The 22151-nt window shown below is 37.6% G+C and overlaps 1 protein-coding gene across 1 annotated transcript; it reads left to right on the forward strand.

The window, feature by feature from the left end:
• The first annotated feature begins 5516 nt into the window (after nt 1–5516).
• LOC147864580 (actin-2-like) lies at nt 5517–9500 on the forward strand. Its single transcript, XM_087320512.1, has 5 exons — nt 5517–5591; nt 6534–6616; nt 7548–7941; nt 8338–8951; nt 9112–9500. The coding sequence occupies exons 2-5, from the start codon at nt 6557–6559 to the stop codon at nt 9175–9177; spliced, it is 1134 nt and encodes a 377-aa protein (XP_087176638.1). The 5' UTR covers nt 5517–5591; nt 6534–6556; the 3' UTR covers nt 9178–9500.
• The last annotated feature ends 12651 nt before the right edge of the window (nt 9501–22151 follow it).

Genomic DNA, 22151 nt, shown 5'->3' on the forward strand with positions numbered 1-22151 from the left:
TCTCTTAACCAATACTTCCAACGGGTACATTCTCTTCAGTGATGACCACTAGTTAGTCTACAATGGGCTTTTGAGAGGCGCACTCATGGTATAAAGCTCCATCAAGCAAGAAAAAGTTCCCACTCTAGACTACAAGGTGTTTGCTTCCTTCCTTCATCATTCCCTCATGGGTTATCCAATTAATTATGATGTATCGTATATTCACTAAGAACATGTAAGGATATCCTAGAGTCAATATAAATTGTCGATTGTGTTGATGTTGGAACTTGTTGAATGTTTGATTCAATAAGTCGTCTTACTACGAAGAGTCTTCTAAGTGTAGTGCTAATTGACGTTTGATTACTTGAGCTTTGAGTAGTTAGATGGCCTCAAATGTCGAGTGGTGCTATGACAAGGGATATGTGTTGGCGATAGAAGGTATCCCTAACCTCTTGACATATATTTATGTACTTTGTGAAAGGATATTGCTTGGGATCTACTCAAACACGAGCCCAAGAATTTATGAAAAAAGTTTGAGGATCTAATGCCCAACAAATGTGTTTCGTAGGAAGAAATCAACTAGAAAACTCTGGAAAACTAATGAGCAAAAAGTTAATTATCCTTTAAAAGTCAACTAATGAAATATTAATGAAAACTCAAAAAGAGAAAAAGACCACGTAAACAAAAATAAGAAGTTTGTATGAAGATTTTATTCTTAATTAATGTTTCATGTGTCTCGGTACTTTACTAAAAGCTCTACCCACATGTTTGTTGATTCCCAACCACTCATTCAAATGCATAAATTTCATGTAAGTATGGAAATCATACATGGATGCTTTGCAATGGGAGTATGAGTTGTCAATTTGCTTCTACAAAAGTTTAGCTTGGCAAAATGATGAAGAGAGGGTAACAACACTCTTTAGCTTGTTGAGGGTACTAAGTTATCTCCTAATCTCACTCAAACATTAATGAAATAAACGTAACCTATTCTTCCTCGACTACTTAATTACCTTTTCAAACAAAGGACAACATACAAAATCATTAAACAACAATGCACCATTATTACTTAGTTGAAAACCAACTTCACTCATATCCAAGAAGTAGAGCTAAATTGTTTTAAATGAAAGCTCATGATTTGAGTTCATTGGATAAGATAATGGTTGAGGTCTATGAGAGACAAAAGAGAGCTAAGGTTGATGCTCAAAATAGAAGTGAAGAAGAAGAGGTACAAAGCTTATATGGTTGCTTTCATAAAATGAACCATACGTATCATACATGCATTCGTATTCGAGAATGATTCAATCAAATGTGTATGGTAAATCATCTCGAAGTTGGATTGGATTGACTATGGTTTATATTATATATTGATTCAATCTCAATCCAAATAAGTGGACTCTAATCCATTGTGAACCACCAACATAAGTATGGTTGCAATATTTGCATTGTATCACATGCATACCTTTGGGATTACTTTTTAAGAATCAAGACATCTCTATCCTCCTCACTTGAGTATGAACTATAGAGATTGAATCAAAATATGTCATTATAAATTATAATCAAATGTTCAAAAACTCATAAAACGTATATTCGAGAATATGAAGGAAACATGACATAGGCAATAGTAGTAGCATACCAACTTACCACTAGGGTGAGTTAATTTCTAATAAAAAAGAAAGAAAGAAAAAGGAACATGACACTAAGATATTCTTTTGTATATAACATGACACTAATGAGAGGATATAAGAAAATTGGGAATTGAACCCAAGACATAGGCAATAGTAGCATGTCAACTTACAACTAGGTTAAGCTAATTTCAATTAATAAAAAAGAAAAGAAATATGATATAGTAACCATTGGGTTAAGTTCGCACTTTGAACGCATGGGTGAAGCACGCACTTAACCGAGCTACGCATTTAGGGGTTTTTTGAAAATTTTTAGGGTTTCTTGAAATTTTTTCCCTTCTGTGTTCGTACCATATGTTTATTCATTAGAAAAGTGATCAATTAATGTGATATAATTGACTTGAAATGTTTATGGTTTCAACATACTCTTGTTGGATATCACTTTTTCCCGATTCCATATTACCTTGAGTTTTTGCCTTTCTGTTAGGCCTACCTAATGAACTTCTTTGGATATGATGAGATTTTCCCTTGCATTCTTTTCCTAGTGACGGGAGGTTTGAGGAATCGTAGTACAAATGGAGACGGGGGAGACCGGAAAAGAGAGAGGAGGAGCAATGGAGAAAGCATAGGCTAGAACAAAAAGAAAATAAACGAGATGCATAGAAAGAGAAAGAGAGGGAGGAGGGAGGGAGGGGGGGAGAGAAACAAAGAAGGAGAAATTTAAGAATGAACGAAGGCGGCAAAAGCGGCAGGAGGAGAGATGGAGAGAGAAAGAAAATTAAGAAAGTGAGGGAGGGAGAGAAATAAAGAAACAAAATTAAGAATGAATAAATACGGAAATGGAAATGGAAAATTGGGTTAAGTAGGAAAGTTTATTTCTTTAACGAGAATCAAAATTACTGACTCGCAGAAACACGCACACACATACAACATATAACATGCACACAAACGCTACTACTGGAGAAACCGATTCCAAAATGTGGTTCTCTTTTTTCCTTGCATTTCTCTTTGTGCGTTTCCAAGAGACCCCACCCACTGTCACGTAACAAATTCTTTTAAATTTTCTTTTGTTAGAAACTCCTTTCTTTTATTGTTTTTTGAATGTTTGGAACATAGTTTTAATTTCGTTTGATGTAATTTCATCATGAACAATGTAAATTTTTTGATCTGAATTTTGACCTCTATAAAAAGCGCACTTAAATTGAATGGTGCACTTAAGTGGGCACACACTTAACCGAATGGTTACTGTACTAACATAAAATTTTGCTATGATATGAGATAATCAGGAAAAAGCATGACAATTTACCACTAGGGCAAACTAATTTATAATGATAATAAATAAATAAAGGAGCACAGATTTTATCATTTTCAAACATTTGAATGCTTGCATGAACACGTTTATTACGTTCTATGGTTGCTTTTATACCTCTTTTACATTTGGTTATTATCGTCTTTGTCAAAAGATTTTTCTTTAAAGTTCAAAGATACCTTCATTCTTGTTATGTTAGACCAACATTGGTATTGCATGAATAGGGGCTAAAAGAGAAATATCTTACCAATACTCAACATTATTATGATTTCCTTCATGCCTCCAACGATAACTTGTATAGTGGATTATGATCATCTGATCTAGAATGTAACACGTGTTTATGTTTTTTCACGAGTTGAAAATTCTATCTTGGGTTTCCTCATCCATTAGATAGGTGTCCTTTGTCAGTTTAATCTCCCTTTCACGAGTTGTACAACTATGTGGTGGATACTTTGACATGATGGGACAAGGGTCGAAAGCCAATATCAAATTTAAGTGGATTATATTACTAAACCTGAGAACAACTTTAGACATGGAGGTGCTTCATGGGTTCTATTGTAGATTGCTTCTGTCACGACTCACGAGTTATGATTTCTTTGTGGAATCAAACGGTAGGAGGGCATCTTCAATATGATGTACGTCTAATGCATTTTCAAATATGGGTATTCTAGGAATTTCATAAAAAAGGAGGTTATTCCATGTTTTATGATATCAACATATCCATAATAAATAAGTATATGGTGTATATGTCACGGTCTTCTTTATGATATAGTCATTCAAAAGTTCGATGTCATGGAGCTATGGTTACAATGAGCTTTAAAACCATAAAATGTTAATAAGCAAGAGCAACAGGGTTAAGCCACCTTACAACGAATAGAAATGACATCCTTGTAAGTGGATTAATGTTATATGTTCATGTCCAATTGATTTTCATATGGATTGCCTTTAAGGCATCTTTCACACCCATGAGATCTCTCAATTTGGGTTGCAACTAGCAATGGGCCCGGTTCGGTTCGGTTTCGGTGCCTTGAAACCAAACCAAACCAAACCGTTTATGAACATTCGAACATTTAAACCAAACCATTTAAAAAAAAGGTAAACCAAAACCGTTTAGGGAAAAGTTAAAACCAAACAAAACCATTTAATAAAACGTTGAAACCTAACCACATTTAAGCCAAGCTAATTAAAAAATCAATTAAATAAAAACACACAAAATTAAATAAGCATTTATGTTAAAATAAATAAATAAGATTAATTGAGCCATTAGATTAAATAAACAATTAAGTTAAGTGAATTAAACCATTAAATTACATAAACATTTAATGGATAAAAAAAGATAGCCCAAAAACCTATAAACCCTAGTTTCAAAACCAAAGCGAACCGTTTATTATTAATTAAAACCAAACCAAACCATTTAATTATTTTGGAACTTATAAACCTTTAAACCATGGTTTAACGGTTCGGTTTAGTTTAAGCCGAAACCGGGCCCATTGCTAGTTGCAACACTTATTTGACTTCCGCATCTTAAACAATAAATCATATTGATTAAACAATATGTTTTGGAATGTATAGAGTTCGTGTTTGTATGTTTCCATGCATGATCCATGTTTTAATGGTAAACACATTCAAAAATCATGTAAAACATGAAGAGTTCCAATTCCATTACCCTCATACAAGGGGCCAATGTGTAAGTTCAATTAGTAGAAGAATGTGTAAAAGGCCAACAACCTTCAACATTCTCTCTAAAAGAATATCTAAGAGATTGGTGAAACAATGATCCAAAGCTCTCTCTAAACAAACGTATAAGAACCCAAGAACCTAGATCCCTCATTTGAAACAAATATCATTGTTAAAGGTCAAGAACCTAGATCATTGTTTCAAAACTAAATGTCACTATAAGAGCCCAAGGACATTGACATCTCTCTTGAAACATATGTATAAGATGCCATGGCTGAGAGACACATAGACACACACACAAATTGTGTGTGTGTGTGTGTGTGTGTGTGTGTGTCTCTATCCCCCTCTCTAACTGAGGAGGGTTATTTGATTCAATCGTCCATCTTAGCCCCCTTAATAATATAACCTTCAAAGGAATGTATAAAGTGATAAGAACTCCTTCTCTTTGGAGCTCTTTTTGGGTCCATAAATTATATCACCGATCGTGGACAATAACGACATCTCTCCTTGCACATAAACGTGTAACCGGGTCATATTTGACATTCAAGAGGAGGATTAGCTAGTTGAGGCAATCTCTTTATAGTCCTTGACCTATAACGAGGTGCGACCTTCTCATGGAAGCCACACTCATCTTCCCTTCGTATCGGGTGTTCCATCGTTATGAGATGTCTCCCCCAAGAGAGGAGAGATGAGACAGAGTGGAGAACACCAAAGTTATTCTATTGTGTGGGGGGGGTGGGGGGGGGTTAGGGGTAACACCCCGGCCACATGGAGAGCACTTCCTTTCAATCCTTTTCTTTTGTACACACTAAATATAATTTGAAAATTTGATGGCCCCCCCCCCCCCCCCCCCCCCCCCCCCCCCCCTTCCTCCCTTTCATTCTCCTCATAAAACGTGCTTCTCTCGTCTCTCTTCTCTGCCCTGTTCCCTTCTTCTTCTTCTTCTTCTTCTTTATTTAGCAGAAAGAGGAGGAGGAGAAGACCCATCTCACATCAGATCTCAGGTATGCTTGCTGCATATGTTCCCTTTTTCCTTTCTCTCTCTCTCTTTCTTTATTTGGCTCCTTCTCTATTGATTTTGTTCCGTTAACTAGATATATTCGATTTACTCAAATCAATTATTGCGAGATTCATATACCTCTGCAAAGATTTAGGTTGTTTTAGGACACATTGATAGGTCGCAGCTATCCATTGTTGCTAGATTGTGTAGTCTCCTAGGACTTGTTTTCTTAGATAGTTAGTAGATTGTGCTTAATTTCCTGATGTGTAATGGATCTTCAACATTTTCTTCTTTTGTTCTATAGTAATGTTGGATCTATCCATCGTCCAGATCTAATGAAAATTTGGAAAGTATAGGCGACAATGTTACTGTGAATAATGGTAATGCATCATAGATTTTTAAAAGTGCCCTGTCATTGTCACTATGAATGATAGTAATGGATCATGGACTTATGATTCTTTCCTATGCTTACATTAGCCTGTGTCATGTGACAGCATTGATCCATGAAATGGTGAATGAATTCTGCTTTTCTGCCAACCTGTTCACATTTGTGTATGGTAGAAATAATCCATCAAAATGCAACCCTAGACTATAGATGCATTCATCCCCTGTCCTTAAATTAGATTAAGCTTATAATGATCCATACAAATGTACTTCATACATGGATTTCCCTTTTTATGACTGTGTTTACCATGGCTTTTACGTTAATTGGACCATCAAAATTCACATTTCATATGAAATATGGATCAATTCTTCTTTTTCTCATGTTATAATGCATTCTAACCATCGTCGATTGAATATATTGCTTCCTGTTTAACTAATCCAGATAAGATCTTATGTGATGATATAAACACATCTTTTCCAGGCCAAAATTTTGAAACAATGCTTCCCGTTTAACTAATCCAGATAAGATCTTATGTGATGATATAAACACATCTTTTTTCAGGACAAAATTTTGAAAGAATAAAAATGGCTGAAGTTGACGAAGTTCAGGCTCTTGTTTGTGACAATGGAAGTGGCATGGTCAAGGTAATATAACAAAACAACTTGCACCATTGATGGGTAACTTATTTTGTGTGCATCATATTGAAGTGGAAAAAGGAGAAATCTCGATGCTCATTATTCTGTGTTAATCTCTGTTGTTGATATGGGAGTAAGCTGGATTCCACCCTTGTTTTGGGCATTTACTTTTATGTTTGAATGTGATTGAAGTAGAAATGGGAAATCATGGTGCTCATTGTTTGTTCCTTTTTGTGTTGGTCTGTTATTGATTCATGGTAGTAGTCTGGAGTATGCATCACCCGCTCACTTCATTTTGATGGCCATTTTCTATTGCATTTGCATTTGCATTTGATTGAAGTGACAAAGGAGATATCTTGCTTCTAATTATTGGTGGCGTTTTGTATTAAATCTATTGTTGGTTCATGGGAGGTAGGCCGGATCCTCTCCCTCACCTCCCTTGATTGGCATTTCTATTTCATGAGACATCTGGGCGCTAAGTGCTTGTGGCTGTATTTTTAGTCACTAATCTAGTGTTGACATATGGGAATAGGTTCACTTTGCAGCCCTTGAATCTTTCTAGTGCATGTGCACTTTGTTGAAGCTAAAATGGAGAGAGCTTGGTACCCACAATTAGCGGCATTCTCCGATGTTAATATAGTGTTGACTTATGGGTCTATATTGGATTTGAATTTTTTGAACCCCGTTATGGGCATCTCTGTTTTGTATGTGTTTTATTGAAGTGAAAAAAAGAAGAGATCTCTATACTCTTGATTATTCTATTATTGATTAATGGGAATAGGCTGGATTTGCCCTCTTGATCGGCATTTGTGTTGTGTGTGCATTTCTTCGAAATGGAAACTGAGAGATCTTGGTGCTCATTATTAGTGGCATTTTTTTCCCATTATCCTTTTATTTTTATTATGGAAGTACATTGATCATTGCTGATTTATGGGAGTAGGCTGGATTTGCTGGGGATGATTCTCCACGAGCAGTATTTCCGAGTATTATTGGACGCCCACGATATACTGGTGTGATGGTGGGGATGGGACAGAAGGATGCATATGTGGGTGATGAGGCCCAGTCAAAACGTGGTATCCTGACTCTAAAGTATCCAATTGATCATGGAGTTGTGTCCAATTGGGATGACATGGAAAAGATCTGGCACCACACCTTCTATAATGAGCTCCGTGTTGCTCCTGAGGAGCACCCGATTCTGCTCACTGAAGCTCCCCTTAACCCGAAGGCCAATCGAGAGAAGATGACACAAATTATGTTTGATACATTCAATGTGCCGGCTATGTATGTAGCCATTCAGGCCGTGCTTTCACTATACTCTAGTGGAAGAACAACAGGTTTGTATACTGTAGCCTAACTCTTTTGATCTTTAAATTTTGACCAATGTTCTGGGAAAAATCTATACAATTGTTAAAATACTGTTCAATTTTTTGAATTTTCTGGTGGGGTATATTCTATGTGGGGCACGAAATCTATCAAAAATTTATAGAATGTCTGTAAATGCATGCTGCTTTTTGTAATTTCTTACAAATTCCACGCACATGCATAGAGTTTCTATTGAAAGCCTGTTTTTGTATCATTTCTATTTATTTCAGGCCTGAAAAGGAAACTTGGACTATTAGAAAAGTCAGAACCATATTCATAGTCATTTCTGGTCAACCTGCTTGCAAGAAGTAATGAGAAGAAATTCCCACTGTTTTGAATCTTAATCATGGTTTTCTTTTTTGTTCCAGGTATTGTGATGGATTCAGGTGACGGTGTGTCTCACACAGTTCCCATCTATGAAGGCTATGCATTGCCACATGCCATTCTTCGTCTTGATCTTGCCGGCCGAGATTTGACCGATTCCCTAATGAAGATTCTCACGGAACGAGGCTACTCATTCACAACTGCAGCCGAAAGAGAAATTGTTCGGGACATGAAAGAGAAGCTAGCATATGTTGCCTTGGATTACGAGCAAGAGCTCGAGACAGCTAGAAGTAGCTCTTCAATTGAAAAGACATACGAGCTACCCGACGGTCAGGTTATCACTATCGGTGCCGAACGGTTTAGATGCCCGGAGATCATGTTTCAGCCATCTCTCATTGGTATGGAAGCTGCAGGAATTCACGAGACTACATACAATTCTATTATGAAGTGTGATGTGGATATCCGTAAAGATTTGTATGGAAATATTGTTCTTAGTGGTGGCTCTACCATGTTCCCTGGCATTGGAGATCGTATGCATAAAGAAATCTCAAAACTTGTCCCTAACACCGTGAAAATTAAGGTGGTTGCACCACCAGAAAGGAAATACAGTGTTTGGATCGGAGGGTCCATTTTGGCATCTTTGGGCACATTCCAACAGGTATCTGCTCATTCACGATTTGCACAAACCTTACTGAACACATTTACTTGTTTTTGTTTTGGATCGATAATAATTATTTTGTTTTGTGTCCACAAAAACTGTTTTTTCCCTTCTTATTCATAACAATTGTTTTATAATTTCGTATCAAAAACTTTTGCAGATGTGGATCGCCAAGTCAGAATTTGACGAGACTGGCCCATCCATCGTGCACCGGAAATGTTTCTAGAGTGTGTTCTATTGGCCTGTTTCTTCTTCTGTGCATGTACATCATCAATTTGATTGTGGATTGATTTTTTTGTATTACATCAAGCAAGCCTTCAGGAGATTCTTATACCATGTTTCTATCTTTTGAGAGGGGATAATCGATTCTTCTTTTTGTTTGTTGAAATTTTTTTGTGCAAACTAGACAATTTCTAGAATTGTCATCTTGCTCAATGAGGGGTACTGCCTCTTCAGTTTGTTTTTGAAGGATTTTGACATTTAATAAATGGAACAAATTCTTATTTGTCCATTGGATAATGCACTGGAATATACAAAAACTTCTTTTTCCATCTCTTCTTATGTTTGGAAACAATTTCAGATTTACTGAAATTTCAGCTCTCCACTTTTGTTTATGAACTTATATAGAGATTTGTTTCATGTTTTTTTCCATCTGGATTCCTGTTATTTATGGAGAAATTTTCATTAGTTAGCCATTTACATTCATGCAGTCTTGGAACGTTGCCACTAATTGAAAGCAAAGACACAAATCTCAACAGTTGTATGCTTCTCTGATTATGGTTTTACTCTGTAATATATATATCTAATACAGCATCATATGAAGAGTCCCAAAAATGAGCTGGTTCACTGATTCAATTTATATCTTGTTTAAATTTATCTTTTCTGCTGTTGCAGCCATCACTGAAGAAACTTTTTTCAAATCTCAAAACATTTTAAATTGCATGATCAAAAAATTCTTTTGCCGCACTTCCAATTACGTCAGAATCTATAAGTACATCAGTGATATATATGAATACAGCGGAGATTTGCATGTTGTTCACTATGAGATGGTGAGGAGCCACCATAAATGTCTTTTTGGCTATATAGATACAATGAAATTGGATTCAATGATTAACTGGTGGAACAATTGCTCATAAGTAGAGCTTTCAAAGTATTTCTATGAACTGCTTCTGCCATCAGTATAACATATAAGATGAAGTTGTAGAATTGTGAAAAAGTAGAAATAATGTTTGGAAGAACTTGTTTAGAAAGTTACCCTTTAGGTCATGACCCAAATTTCAACCTTCAATCTTAGCATGGATCAAATCAGTCTTTGCCTCTAAACTTGGGTTTTGCATTTTTAACTTTAATAACGAGACCAAAGAGTGCTCCGTCTCATTAATCACCATCCTTGTAGATATCCTTCCTTATCTTGGTAAGGCCTAAGTTAAGATAATAAGGACCCATTAAAGGGAAGTGTTTGACATCCTTATCTTGATGTTCATCGTATTCATACTTCTGTTGGTGTAGAGTACAAGATAATAAAACCCATAAAAGAGGAGTGTTTTCCATCATAATGAACTTTAAACTAACCACAACCACTTGAGCTGCCATGCAATATGATTGTCGGTAACCTTTTTTTTTTTTTAGTAACAATTTTATTACTAGTGGGAAACCTCAAAGTGAGATGAAAACCCACAAAGAATAAAGAAAAATATACAAGTGTCGATTAGACACTAAGGGCTTAAAAGCACTCAAAGCAAAGGTTGTAAATTTGGAGTGTGATGTCTCTAAGTTGTAGACAATAAAATAGAGATTGCCCGAGGGATTGCTTAAAGAAGCTAACTTCATGTAGTTGGTTCCGATCAAAGACATTATTATTGCGGGCTGTCCAAATGGTCCAAAGTGCCCAAAATCATGTCCATTGGAGAAAATAGGCATTGTCGGATAGGGCACATGGAATTTGTCCAAATATCCAAAAGTGTTTACCAAACCTTTGGCCAGGAAATTTGTGATAAAGAGATGTACTTAGTTTTTGTACAAATGTTGTAGTGAATGAACAAGTCCATAATAAGTGTGGGACTGTTTCCAATCGTCCACCACATCTTGCACAATGCGGCGAGGCTATCGGTCTCTTTTGAAGATTCGACCCAGTCGGGAGCACACCCAATAAGCATCTCCATAGGAATACCTGTTGCTTAAGTGGAAGACCAAAGCTCTATAAGCTTACAAGCTTGTTATGCCACCAGGACTGCGTTTTGTGTAGGTTCCATAATGCGTTTGCATTTTTGTGAAACCATGGGATAGGTTGCAACAACATATACACTGAATGTGTTGTAATGTTATGCATTGGAATAACAATGTTCCCTTTTTGTAACATCCAATCCTGAATGCTGCGATCTCCATTGAGAGGTGGCATAGGTACTAAGGAAAGCACCAACTCAGTGACTTGATTCCATATAACGCGATGATGTGGCCCAAGATTATAACGACATGTCATGTCATTGAAGTGTAATTAGTGACCTTGGTCATTTACCACATCTGCAATTGATTTCAGCCCCTTCTTTGCTAAAAAATAAGCTTTCCTAGGTTCTTGTTCAGCTAATGACTGTGGGAATATAGCACTCCAGTGTAAGCTTTTAAGGCGTAAAGAGTTCACTAATTCTAAATTCCTACCTCACCATTTTATGTGGTGCAATACGACCTTCCAGTGCTTTAGAAGCTTTGAGCTAAACGTACAACCTTTGATGTGCCCGTCAAGCTTTCCAAACACTACATCCCAATGATTAGTGTCCCATGAGCCAAATGACTTAGTTTTCAAATGATCAAACATATCTGATAACATTCTTGCACAAGGCAATGTTTTTTCAACAAATTTCGGCAATAAAGTAGCTTTTCTAGCCAACATATGCAAATGCAAATTAAGAAAATTTAGCCCTCCATTCAATTGTGGAGTGCATATCTTCTCTAGTGATAAAAGTCGTATACCTCTATGCGACTGCTTAGAGCACCAAAAGATACTTATGATTTCTGAGTTAATCTTTTGTATCATGTGTTTTGGCCAATCAATCATAATTAAGTAATACTGCATATAAGCCATGAATATTGATTGCACTATCCTCAATCTGACATGGAGTGGCCATGTTGCAATCTTCCAATAGCTTAACTTTTGTCTCACTTTTTGCAGAACCCATTTAGCCTTTCTTTTCCCTATTGCATTCCATCCCAATGGATAGCCAAGATGTCTAACCATTTCATTTGGGCTAAAAACCTGACATGGCCACAAAAGTTGATGCCAACTATATGGTGTCAAGGGTAGAAGTTTGGACTTGTTGAAGTTAACATGCAATCCAACAACCAATCCATACAATTTGAGGACATCCATAATCACCCTCATATCATTTGGATTGTTTTGTGATAGGAATGATGTATCATCTGCATATGCTTGAGTGACGAAATCATGTCCGTCTTTCATTTGCAAACCATGAAGTTGACCAATTGATACTAGATGATCCATGTACAATAATAGTGGATGAGTTGCGATTGCATACAACAATGCACTTACAGGACAACCTTGCCGTATTGATTTGGCTAAGCTCCACGAATCTGTCAATTCACCCTCAATAATGCATGAAGATGTGCTAGACCCATAAAGCCAATAGATTACTTGAGACATTTTCGGACCAAATCCTAGTTTGACCATTGTGGCTGCCACAACATCCCATTGGATGTTGTCAAAGGCCATTTCAATGTCAATTTGCATGAGCAATACATCTTGTTTGGTGTATTTGGCATACTCCATTCCAATATAAGCATTAACAATATTATCTGTAATTTGCCTTCGAGGAATGAACCCGTATTGGTTTACGTGTATGCATCCCAACAAAGTGTCCTTAATACGATTAGCATTATCTTTGCAATAAGTTTGTAGATCACTCGCATGAGAGTGATTGGTCACCAATCCGAAAAAGATTCACGCAGTTTCTTTTTGGGTATTAATTTGACCAAACCTTCTTTCCATGAGATCGGCATATCCCATTGTTGCCAAGCATTATTTGCCATAGATAGGATTAAATCCTTAAGAACATCCCAAAATTCTGTAATGAACTCTAACGTAATACCATCCCAACCAGGCGCTTTGCCTTTCCCGAGGCCCTTTCGAGCCACCAAGAGCCCCTCCATTGTGAATGTTGCATCCAAAGCAATAGCTTTATCAACACAAATAGTGGGTTGAACTAGTGACAAGAATGTATCTCTAGCTTGTTTAACTGCATCTGTAACAACGACATTGTTCTCAAATATGTGAGAGAAGTGAGTTACACATTCCTTGGCTAGTTCAAGTCGGTTTGTAGTCCACAAATCATCACCAGTTTTGATGAAATTAATGGATTCCCTTTGGCGTATTAAATGCAACCTTTTGAAGAAGGATTTAGAAGAGCATCCTTTGTCTTTCAATAGAATTTGTCTTGACCTAACTTGCCATTTTTCCAATTTATTTTTGTCATGTAGCATCAATGTGTCTTTGGCCATACATAATGCATCCTCTTCATGTAAAGTCAAAGATCTTCTATGTGCTAACTCCGTTAGGGCTTGCCAAGTAAATTTGGCTTGTTGAGTGTAATCTCTCTGTCTTGAGACATACCACTGCCCATACTCTTGTATTATTGTTTGTAATCTATGTACAAAATGTACCCATGCTATATCAACATCTATGTTGACTTCTACATAAAGAGGAGGTATTATGTCATAGACCATCCTCTTGAAGAGTTCATGCTTGAGGTAACTGTTGTTAATGAGCATAAGTCTCTTCCTTTGGAGATGTACTTCATAGGAATGATTCCCAAAATCAAGGTCTAGCCAGACAGGAGCATGATCTGATAACTGCAAAGCATGATCTATATGCATTGTACATGTGAAATTTTCATACCGACTAGCATGCAACAAATACCATCTATCAAGCCTTGCATAGTATGCGGAGTGGGTGGTGTGATGAAAGGTAAAACCAGGAACATGTGGGTGTGTCATTTGCCATAAATGCCCCTAATCCAATGAGCTTTGCATATTATACCACTGACCTTGTTCCTCTCTCAACATATGTGAGTGCCCACTAGTGTTATCACTTGCATTTGGAGAGTTGTTGAAATCGCCACATATAAATGCATTTTGTGGCCATGGATAAGCACAAATGTCTTGCCAAAGTAAAGATCTATCCCTTAAGGCATTCGGGGCATATATTCCACCAAAATCATATGTCTCACCATTTATCATGCATTGCACAACCATCCACCTCCCATGTTGATCATTATAGGCAACCGTAGGATTTAGCTCATGTTTTATTACCATAAGCACTCCAGATGTTGTACCTTGTCCTGCATAGAAAATGTCAAAACCTCGAAATGTACCAAGTTAACCACTGAATTCAACTTGTTTATGTTCTTGAACACAAATTACATCTGCTTGAGAAGAGGTAATATAGTTCCAAAATAATTTCCATTTACTAGGGTTACAAAGACCCCGTATATTGAAGGAGACACATTTGACTTGTTTATGCATGGTTATTATGGTTGAAGATATAAAACAAAGCAAAATACTAATCTGACTACATATTAGTATCACCGCCATGCTTATTTGCATGAAGCCTAATATCTGCATTTGATCCATCTTTGTAAATGTCCACATATGAGCCTCTACTCACCCTTTTCCATGCTTCCGAGATTGAAGAGAGCATTGAAGCATTAATTTGTAAAGATGAACCTTGATTCTCAAGTGTGTGAGTGTAGTTTCTCACCACCACAAGCGTCTTACTTCGAAAGGATTTCTTAGATATTTGCCAACCTTCATTGTTCTCTTTGTCCACATCAAAGGCTTGTTTCAAATCGTGCAGGTTTGATTGCACATTACCAATTGTCTGCTAGACTTTACTTTTCCCTTTGTCTTGTACTCTCGATTTCTGAATTAGTTGCATCATAGATTGGTTTGTTGCCTTTGAAAAAGAAACCGGGCTATTTTCTTTCAATGATGCACGTTTCAACATTGCGGTTTCTGTAGAGAATAGCGCGGACTATTGCTTGGCCACAACCAAGTCTTGAATCACTTCAATGAGAATGAAAACACAGAAATGGGAATAGAGATGAATACTCGTACACCAAAAGGAAGTACACAGGATGTTTATGTGGAAAACCATGAATGGGAAAAACCACGGGAGCCCACAGACTCCAATTATCACCATATGAGAACGGTACAATTAGAGACTCGGAGGCAACTACCTCGAGCTTTGTACCTTCGCCAAGCAGCGGTTACAACTGAGTATTGCTCTGTATCTCACTCTCTCACTCTCTTCCTCTCTCTCTATACAACAGTTATACACATACAACAATATGACTACGACCACTCTAAAGTGATTGCCCTAAGTCATATTTATACTTATATGAACATAGGGCTATTTACAAATATAGCCTCAATAGGCTTATCCAAAACATATTTACAAATATGTCTTCTCTTTCGGTTCTCACCGGGTCTAACCGATCCGTTTTCCGGATCTCTTCTGGTTCTCACCGGTGTCGTGAAGATTTTCGACGATAGTGTGAAACTTGTGAGGAACATACGAAATCGAGTGTGGTTCTTCTCACGAAATATGAAACAATAATAGTGAAGATACTATTTTAAATAAGTTCAATATCTAGATACAAAAAGATGGAGGTCTTGAAGAGCTTTTGAATGCACTTTGCTACATAACAAACGGTCAACTAAGTGTGAAGTTATGTGGGTATGAAATTGCGAAAAAAGAAAAGAAAAGAAAAGAAACAAACCTGTGAGATGTCCCACATAGATAGGACAAACAAGGATCGTACAATATATAAAGCAAAGCCAAAAGTTATTATTTTGTGTTTATGTGGGGAGCATAGAGAGTTAATCAAATGAATGGGTGTGGCCTAGCTACTTGCAAAGGTTTTGGCCAACCAAAACCGAGGCGGCGGCAACCAGTGACCGACTGATGACAGAACTGGCTCAGGATGTGAACCAAACGGGTGCAAATCGAATGGATTGTGGTGCATGGTTTCTTAAAGATATTTGGTGTAATTACAAGACCAAAAGCCTAATAGTATTTTGTGCTTTAAAAAAGGATGTATGCAAGACTTGAACATTGCACCTCCAAGTTGAGAGTCTATAAGCTTACCATTAAGCCAAATCATTTCTTTAGGGATATATTTTACTATACTTTTACGTGTAATTCTCATACATGAGAGCTTAGATGATGATATGGCAAGCATGCATTTCATGCATTCCGGGCATGACTTGCACCCTCACATGCACCATATGCATGGGGGCATCTATAAAAGAGTGGAGGAATCAAGCAAGTGGGGAATGAATTTTTTTTTTGGAATGTCAATTTTGGGGAAAATAATAAGAAAACTTGTTATCCTATTGATATATCTTGTTTCACAAATCTAAAGTCAAGCGTTCAATCTTTATCTTAATCTCTCTCTCTTTCAATCTATCTTAAATACTCTCTCACTAAAGCTAGTGCAAACTTTGAATCCTTCCGGTCCAGGACCCCGGTGGTTCCGCCTCACGATTCGCACCTAGTGACAGATCTTCACGACACCGGGTCCATCCGATCCAGTTTCCTGGTCTCTTCCGGTTCTCATCGGGTCCTCTTCATTCATCATCGAGTCCCATCCGGAGCTTTGGCCCACTCTTCAGAATATTCGAGAAGTTCGATCATTCCTTGGTTTTGTCGGGTTTTTGCGAAAATCCCTTCGTAATTACTCCCAATTGACGACGCCGTTTACTGATCTTTTAAAAGGTCAAACATGTAAGTCTGCAAAACCTATTGTCTGGAATGCTACACTAGACCTCGCCTTTAAGGAACTCAAGGACCTGGTATGCAAGGCTCCTTCACTTCTTTTACCTGATCCTTCAAAACCTTTTGAGGTTGAAACCGATGCAAGCGATTATGCTATAGGTGTTGTCTTATATCAAGATAGTAAACCAATAGCATTCGAGAGTAAGAAACTTGCTTCTGCTCAATGTCGGTATACCGTTCAAGAAAATGAATTATTTGCAGTTATACATATGCTCAAAACATGGCGCCATTATCTTTATGGAAATCACTTTGTGGTAACAACGGACCACGAGTCCTTGAAATATTTTTGTGACCAACAAGACCTGAAAGATCGTAAGGCACAATGGGCTGATCTCATCCAGGACTTTGATTTTTCCATATGATATCGTAAAGGTTCCATGAATACTGTCGCTGATGCACTAAGTCGCATCCGTGAAGTTAACATGTTTAGCTTCACTGAAATAACATCAAATCTTTATGATCACCTTCGAGGAAAGTATCCTGATGACAGTTATTTTGCAAAATATTGGGCAAGAGTTGAGTTTGGAACAAACACCACCACATCCTCGAAGGAATACTTCCACATTGCTAACGGTCTGCTCTACCGTAATGGGAAGGTTTGTGTTCCAGATTTACCCAGGGTCAAAAAGAGGATTCTTTTTTAATGCCATGATGCACCCTCAGCAGGGCACCCTGGAATACATCGTACACGCGTTCTCATCTCCACTCAATTTTATTGGCCAAAGATGTGTCCTGACATACATAGTTATGTGACTAAATGTCACCAATGTCAGGTTAACAAAGCCGAGTGACTTAAAGCCGCATGACTTTTACATCCCTTGGACATTCCCAATAATAAGTGGGAAAGTATATCCATGGATTTTATTGTTAGCCTTCCTCGCACCCAAAAAGGCCATGATGCCATCTGGGTTGTGGTTGATCGACTAACTAAAATGGCCAGATTTATTGCTACTAAAACCACGGTAACAGCTCATGAATTGGGTTACCAATTCAGTGACGAGTTATTTCATTTTTATGGCTTACCGATGGATATCGTGAGTGATGGAGATCCAAAATTTACTAGTGACTTCTGGATGCAAGTTTTTAAGAAGTTAGAAACTACGTTCAACATGAGCTCCACAGATCATCCTCAATCCGATGGACAAATAGAACGAGTAAAGCAAATTATTAAGAACATGCTTCGAGCATATGTTGGTGCAAAACCAACAAAATGGGAACATTATCTCCAAAATTTGGAGTTTGCTTATAACAACTCAACGGGATATAGTCCTTTTATGTTGATGGATGGTTTTCAGCCACGAGCCCCGATTGATGTTAATATACATCATGATGAGTTGCGAAGTACGCAAAACTTTCTTCGGGATATGCAAGATATGTTGCATATTGCACGAGATAATATAAAAATAGCTCAAGATAGAGCCCGTTTTTATGCCGATCATCATAGGCAAACTTGTGTATTCAACCCTGGACAGAAGGTATTTTTACGTGTACCGCACAATTCTAAGACATTGTCTACGGGTAAGTGCACTAAGTTAGCCCCATGGTTTTGTGGACCTTTTACCGTCCTCAAACGCATCGGGTCATCAACCTATCGTATCGCTCTTCCCGATGGTGTTGGAATTCATCCAGTCTTTCATGTGAGTCGTCTAAAAGAACTTTTAGGTTCTGGCAAGAATACAGTTACAACTGAAACTCTGGTTACTTCTGAAGAATTATCTTCTAAACCACATGTACTAGAAAGAATTCTCGATGTTAAAACAAAAAAATTACATATTAAAGAAATCCGAGAATTTAAAATAAAATGGATGAGTAAATCAATAAAAGATGCCACATGGGAACGCGAAAATACTCTCAGAACTAACTTCCCTAACTTTCCATTGCAAGAGTGCAATGTTTTAAAGAGGGGGAGTATGTTACGGGCATGACCATATAATATCCTGTGGTGAGAATTTACCGTAGTATTATATACACGTGGATAAGTGTGAGGGTTAAACGAGAGTGTAAAGAAGGGGAGGATTACTTTTAATCCTCGGGATTGAGACAACCCATTAGGCCAAGTGTGAGCATGGCTGGGGGCCTTGGGTATCGCTATAAATAAGAGGCCTAGCTACCCTCATTGGATTATCTTGTTGACTATGTCAAGATTTTGTCTTGTGGTGGGTCAACTCTTGTAGCGAGCACGCCAGCACTAGGTACGACTCGACGCCACGACGGTGGTATGGGACGCCGATCAAGGCTCGAGTCCGTCTCGATCCCTTCGCTCGGGGGTGGTCGGGTGGATCGGCACCCTTCTTTCTCTCTCTCCTTTCTTTCTATCTACCTAGATCTATCCTTATCTAATAGTTACTTTAGTACATGTCTCTAATACTTATGATGGGATAGTAAATGTCTTGCTTGGCAAAGGCCCATCCCATGTCTTCCTAGCCTCTACAAAGTCCTCTACTAAACTATCCTGCAACCATTTTGTATCTACGGGATCTTCTATAATTTCTTTCCTCTTCTTATTCCATACAGAAGATGATTGAACCATCCTTGACAACAATAATGTGGTAGACCTGCCACTTTGTATATTGAAATGTAGAGAGGTCTAACAAAGGTAATGAGAGGAGCAAACCTAGTGTCTCACAACTTAGGTCGAAATAGACAGGTCATGAAGTTTGCACTCCGCTCAGATTTGAGTGAATCTAACATGCTCAATCCATCCGGAAGGATCCAAAACCCCCAAAACAACTCAAACCTTGTCCGATTCCGACTCCAAATGAGGGAGATATGAGACTTGAAAGGTGGACTCTGTCTCTGTGTGTCACGTCATGCACATAACACCAATCATATAACAATGATGTTGCATTCCAGCATATGCTTTGAAGACCTCTATTGACAATAACCATGTGATTGGTGTAAAATGATTAGACATGGCTAAATAAATAAAAAACTAAAATGAAGACCGAATTTCAAATATTGGTCCAATCCAAATCCAGATTATTTTAACCAAAGAATTATGAATATTCTCAATCAGGTGGAAACCCAGTTAATTAGATAATGATGGGAAGGGTTAACAATCAATGACCATGTGGTAAAATAAAATTTCATATATTCTCTTTTCCTAAACACCAAAAGTTAATAAGGTGCAACATGTCGATAATAATACTACATCCAAAGTGTAGTAACTTTTGCTTGGAATTTCGATAATAGTTGTTAGTTTATCTCAATCATAATTACCGAGTCTTCAAGAATAACAGATCTTACCAATGATCAATTGACTAATATAAAAAATTTCCCCAATCAAATGCAAAATATTCATACGTACATACATAGAGAGAGAGAGCATCATGACTTTCCTACCTCAGCTAGCATCTTTCAAAATTCAAATTAACAATGAGCTCGCTTGCTCTCTTGGGTTCGAAACCCAATTTTCTTATCTCTCAATTACTCTATACATATTTACTAGGTGCCATTGTGGAGTGTCTCCATTGGACAACCTTACCAATTGACTTACATCCATCTGAGCAACATTCTCTCTCTCTATATATAAAAAAGTTAAGCTCATTTGGTAAGAGCATGTGCTATGAATAGGATGTCAAGGGTTTGAGTCCAACTCAGACCATAGGAGATTAAGTAAGTGCACATTGAGATTAGCTTTTACATGGGCCAAAGAACGTGAACGACGATCAAAGAACATTGTCGTCCGTGGGATTAAAGAAGAGAGTATGGAAACACCCGCATCCCTTGGAAAGGCCATTGGTGAAATTTTTAGCATGCATTATGGGATGTTAGATGTGAATGTATATGGGGGCACACCGAGTTGGGAAACATGGTGTTACTCGCTCCGGAGAAAGGCCTATTGTATGCACAATGACAGATGATACAAAGCGCTGGATCGTACTCGAAAATAGTTGGGTATACCTCAAAGGTACACAATGCTTTGTGAGTGAAGATCGTACTATCTCACAACAAAATGCTCGTCGTAAAGCATATGAAGAAAGATTGAAAAATAAGGTTAAGGATGTGCCTAAAGATGGAAATGTAGGCAAATAGGAACACATGATCTATGAGACTAACCCACGCCCTTTACGACTATGCTTTTGGAATTGCAATGGATACCCATGGAATGCGGGATTTAGCATAGAGGAGTTCACCGATGACTCGGATATCACAGTTCTTGTTGAAACATGGGAGCATGATACTCAAGGGATTCAAGGTTTAGGAAACTATAATGTACACTCTTTGATATGGAAGAAAAATCCAAGACAAAGAAGAGGACAAGGAGGGGTGGCATGTTTGATTAAGAAGGAAATAGAGAAATATGTGTCAATCATAAAAAATGATGAAAATAAATGCTACATATGGCTCAAAATAGAAACACCTAATGATTTGCCCACTTTTGTAGTTGGATGTTACATTCCTCATCAAGATTCTAACTTTTATGCTTGTTTGGATAAAGATCAACCGTTTGCCAATCTAGAAGATGATATTGCTTATTTCAAATCCAAAGGGGAAGTTATTGTCTTTGGTGACATGAATGCTCGTACAAGAAATTTCCAACTTGATTCACAAGAATCTTTCATGCCACATATCTCAAGGATGCAAGAGGATATGCAAATGTATAACCGCTCTTCTAGCGATGAAAAAGATTCGGACCAATTTGGGAAGTTACTCCTACAAATGTGCAATAGTACCCGATTGCTTATTGCAAATGGTATTTCCTTATGGCCCAACACTAATGGTTTTACATGTAGAAAACACAACGGAAATAGTGTGATTGACTATGTGCTACTTTCCGAAGGTATTTTGGATCGTATACATAAATTCTCACTTGGTGAATGGACACCGGAATCCGATCATAGGCCTTTATGTATTGATCTCAAATGTATGCATAGGTTTGATTGTGAGAAGGCTATTGAAGATAATAAACAACCGCACTTGAGCATGAACCTTAAGCGAGCACCCATGTATTCCAAGATGGTTCAGGATATGTTACAAATGACAAAGATACAACATGGTGCCACACTATAATGCAGATGGGAAGCTTTCGAGAAAGTCATTCTCTCATGTACAAACAAATGTTTTTCGACCAACCGCACATCTTGGAAATGCACCAAGAAACTTAGGAAAAAATGGTTTGATAAAGAATGTCGTGAAGCTCGAAAGTGCCTTATCGTTTTGGATGTAGTTAAGGATAAAGAGAATTACCAAAAGCATTTGCATGAGTATAAAAGGCTTATTCAAAGAAAGAGAAGAATATGGGAAGTTACTTAACAATTTATCCAAACGCAAGAGAAAGCACATGCATGTGCTAAATTTTGGGGAAATCTAAAGGGGAAACGTGTTGAGAGTTATGGTGACTTAACGCTTCA

This window comes from Azolla caroliniana, unplaced genomic scaffold (assembly GCF_043228905.1).
Source record: "Azolla caroliniana isolate FFs.n. ecotype wild unplaced genomic scaffold, voAzoCaro1.0.p SCAF_5, whole genome shotgun sequence".
NCBI classification, from domain to species: Eukaryota; Viridiplantae; Streptophyta; class Polypodiopsida; order Salviniales; family Salviniaceae; genus Azolla; species Azolla caroliniana.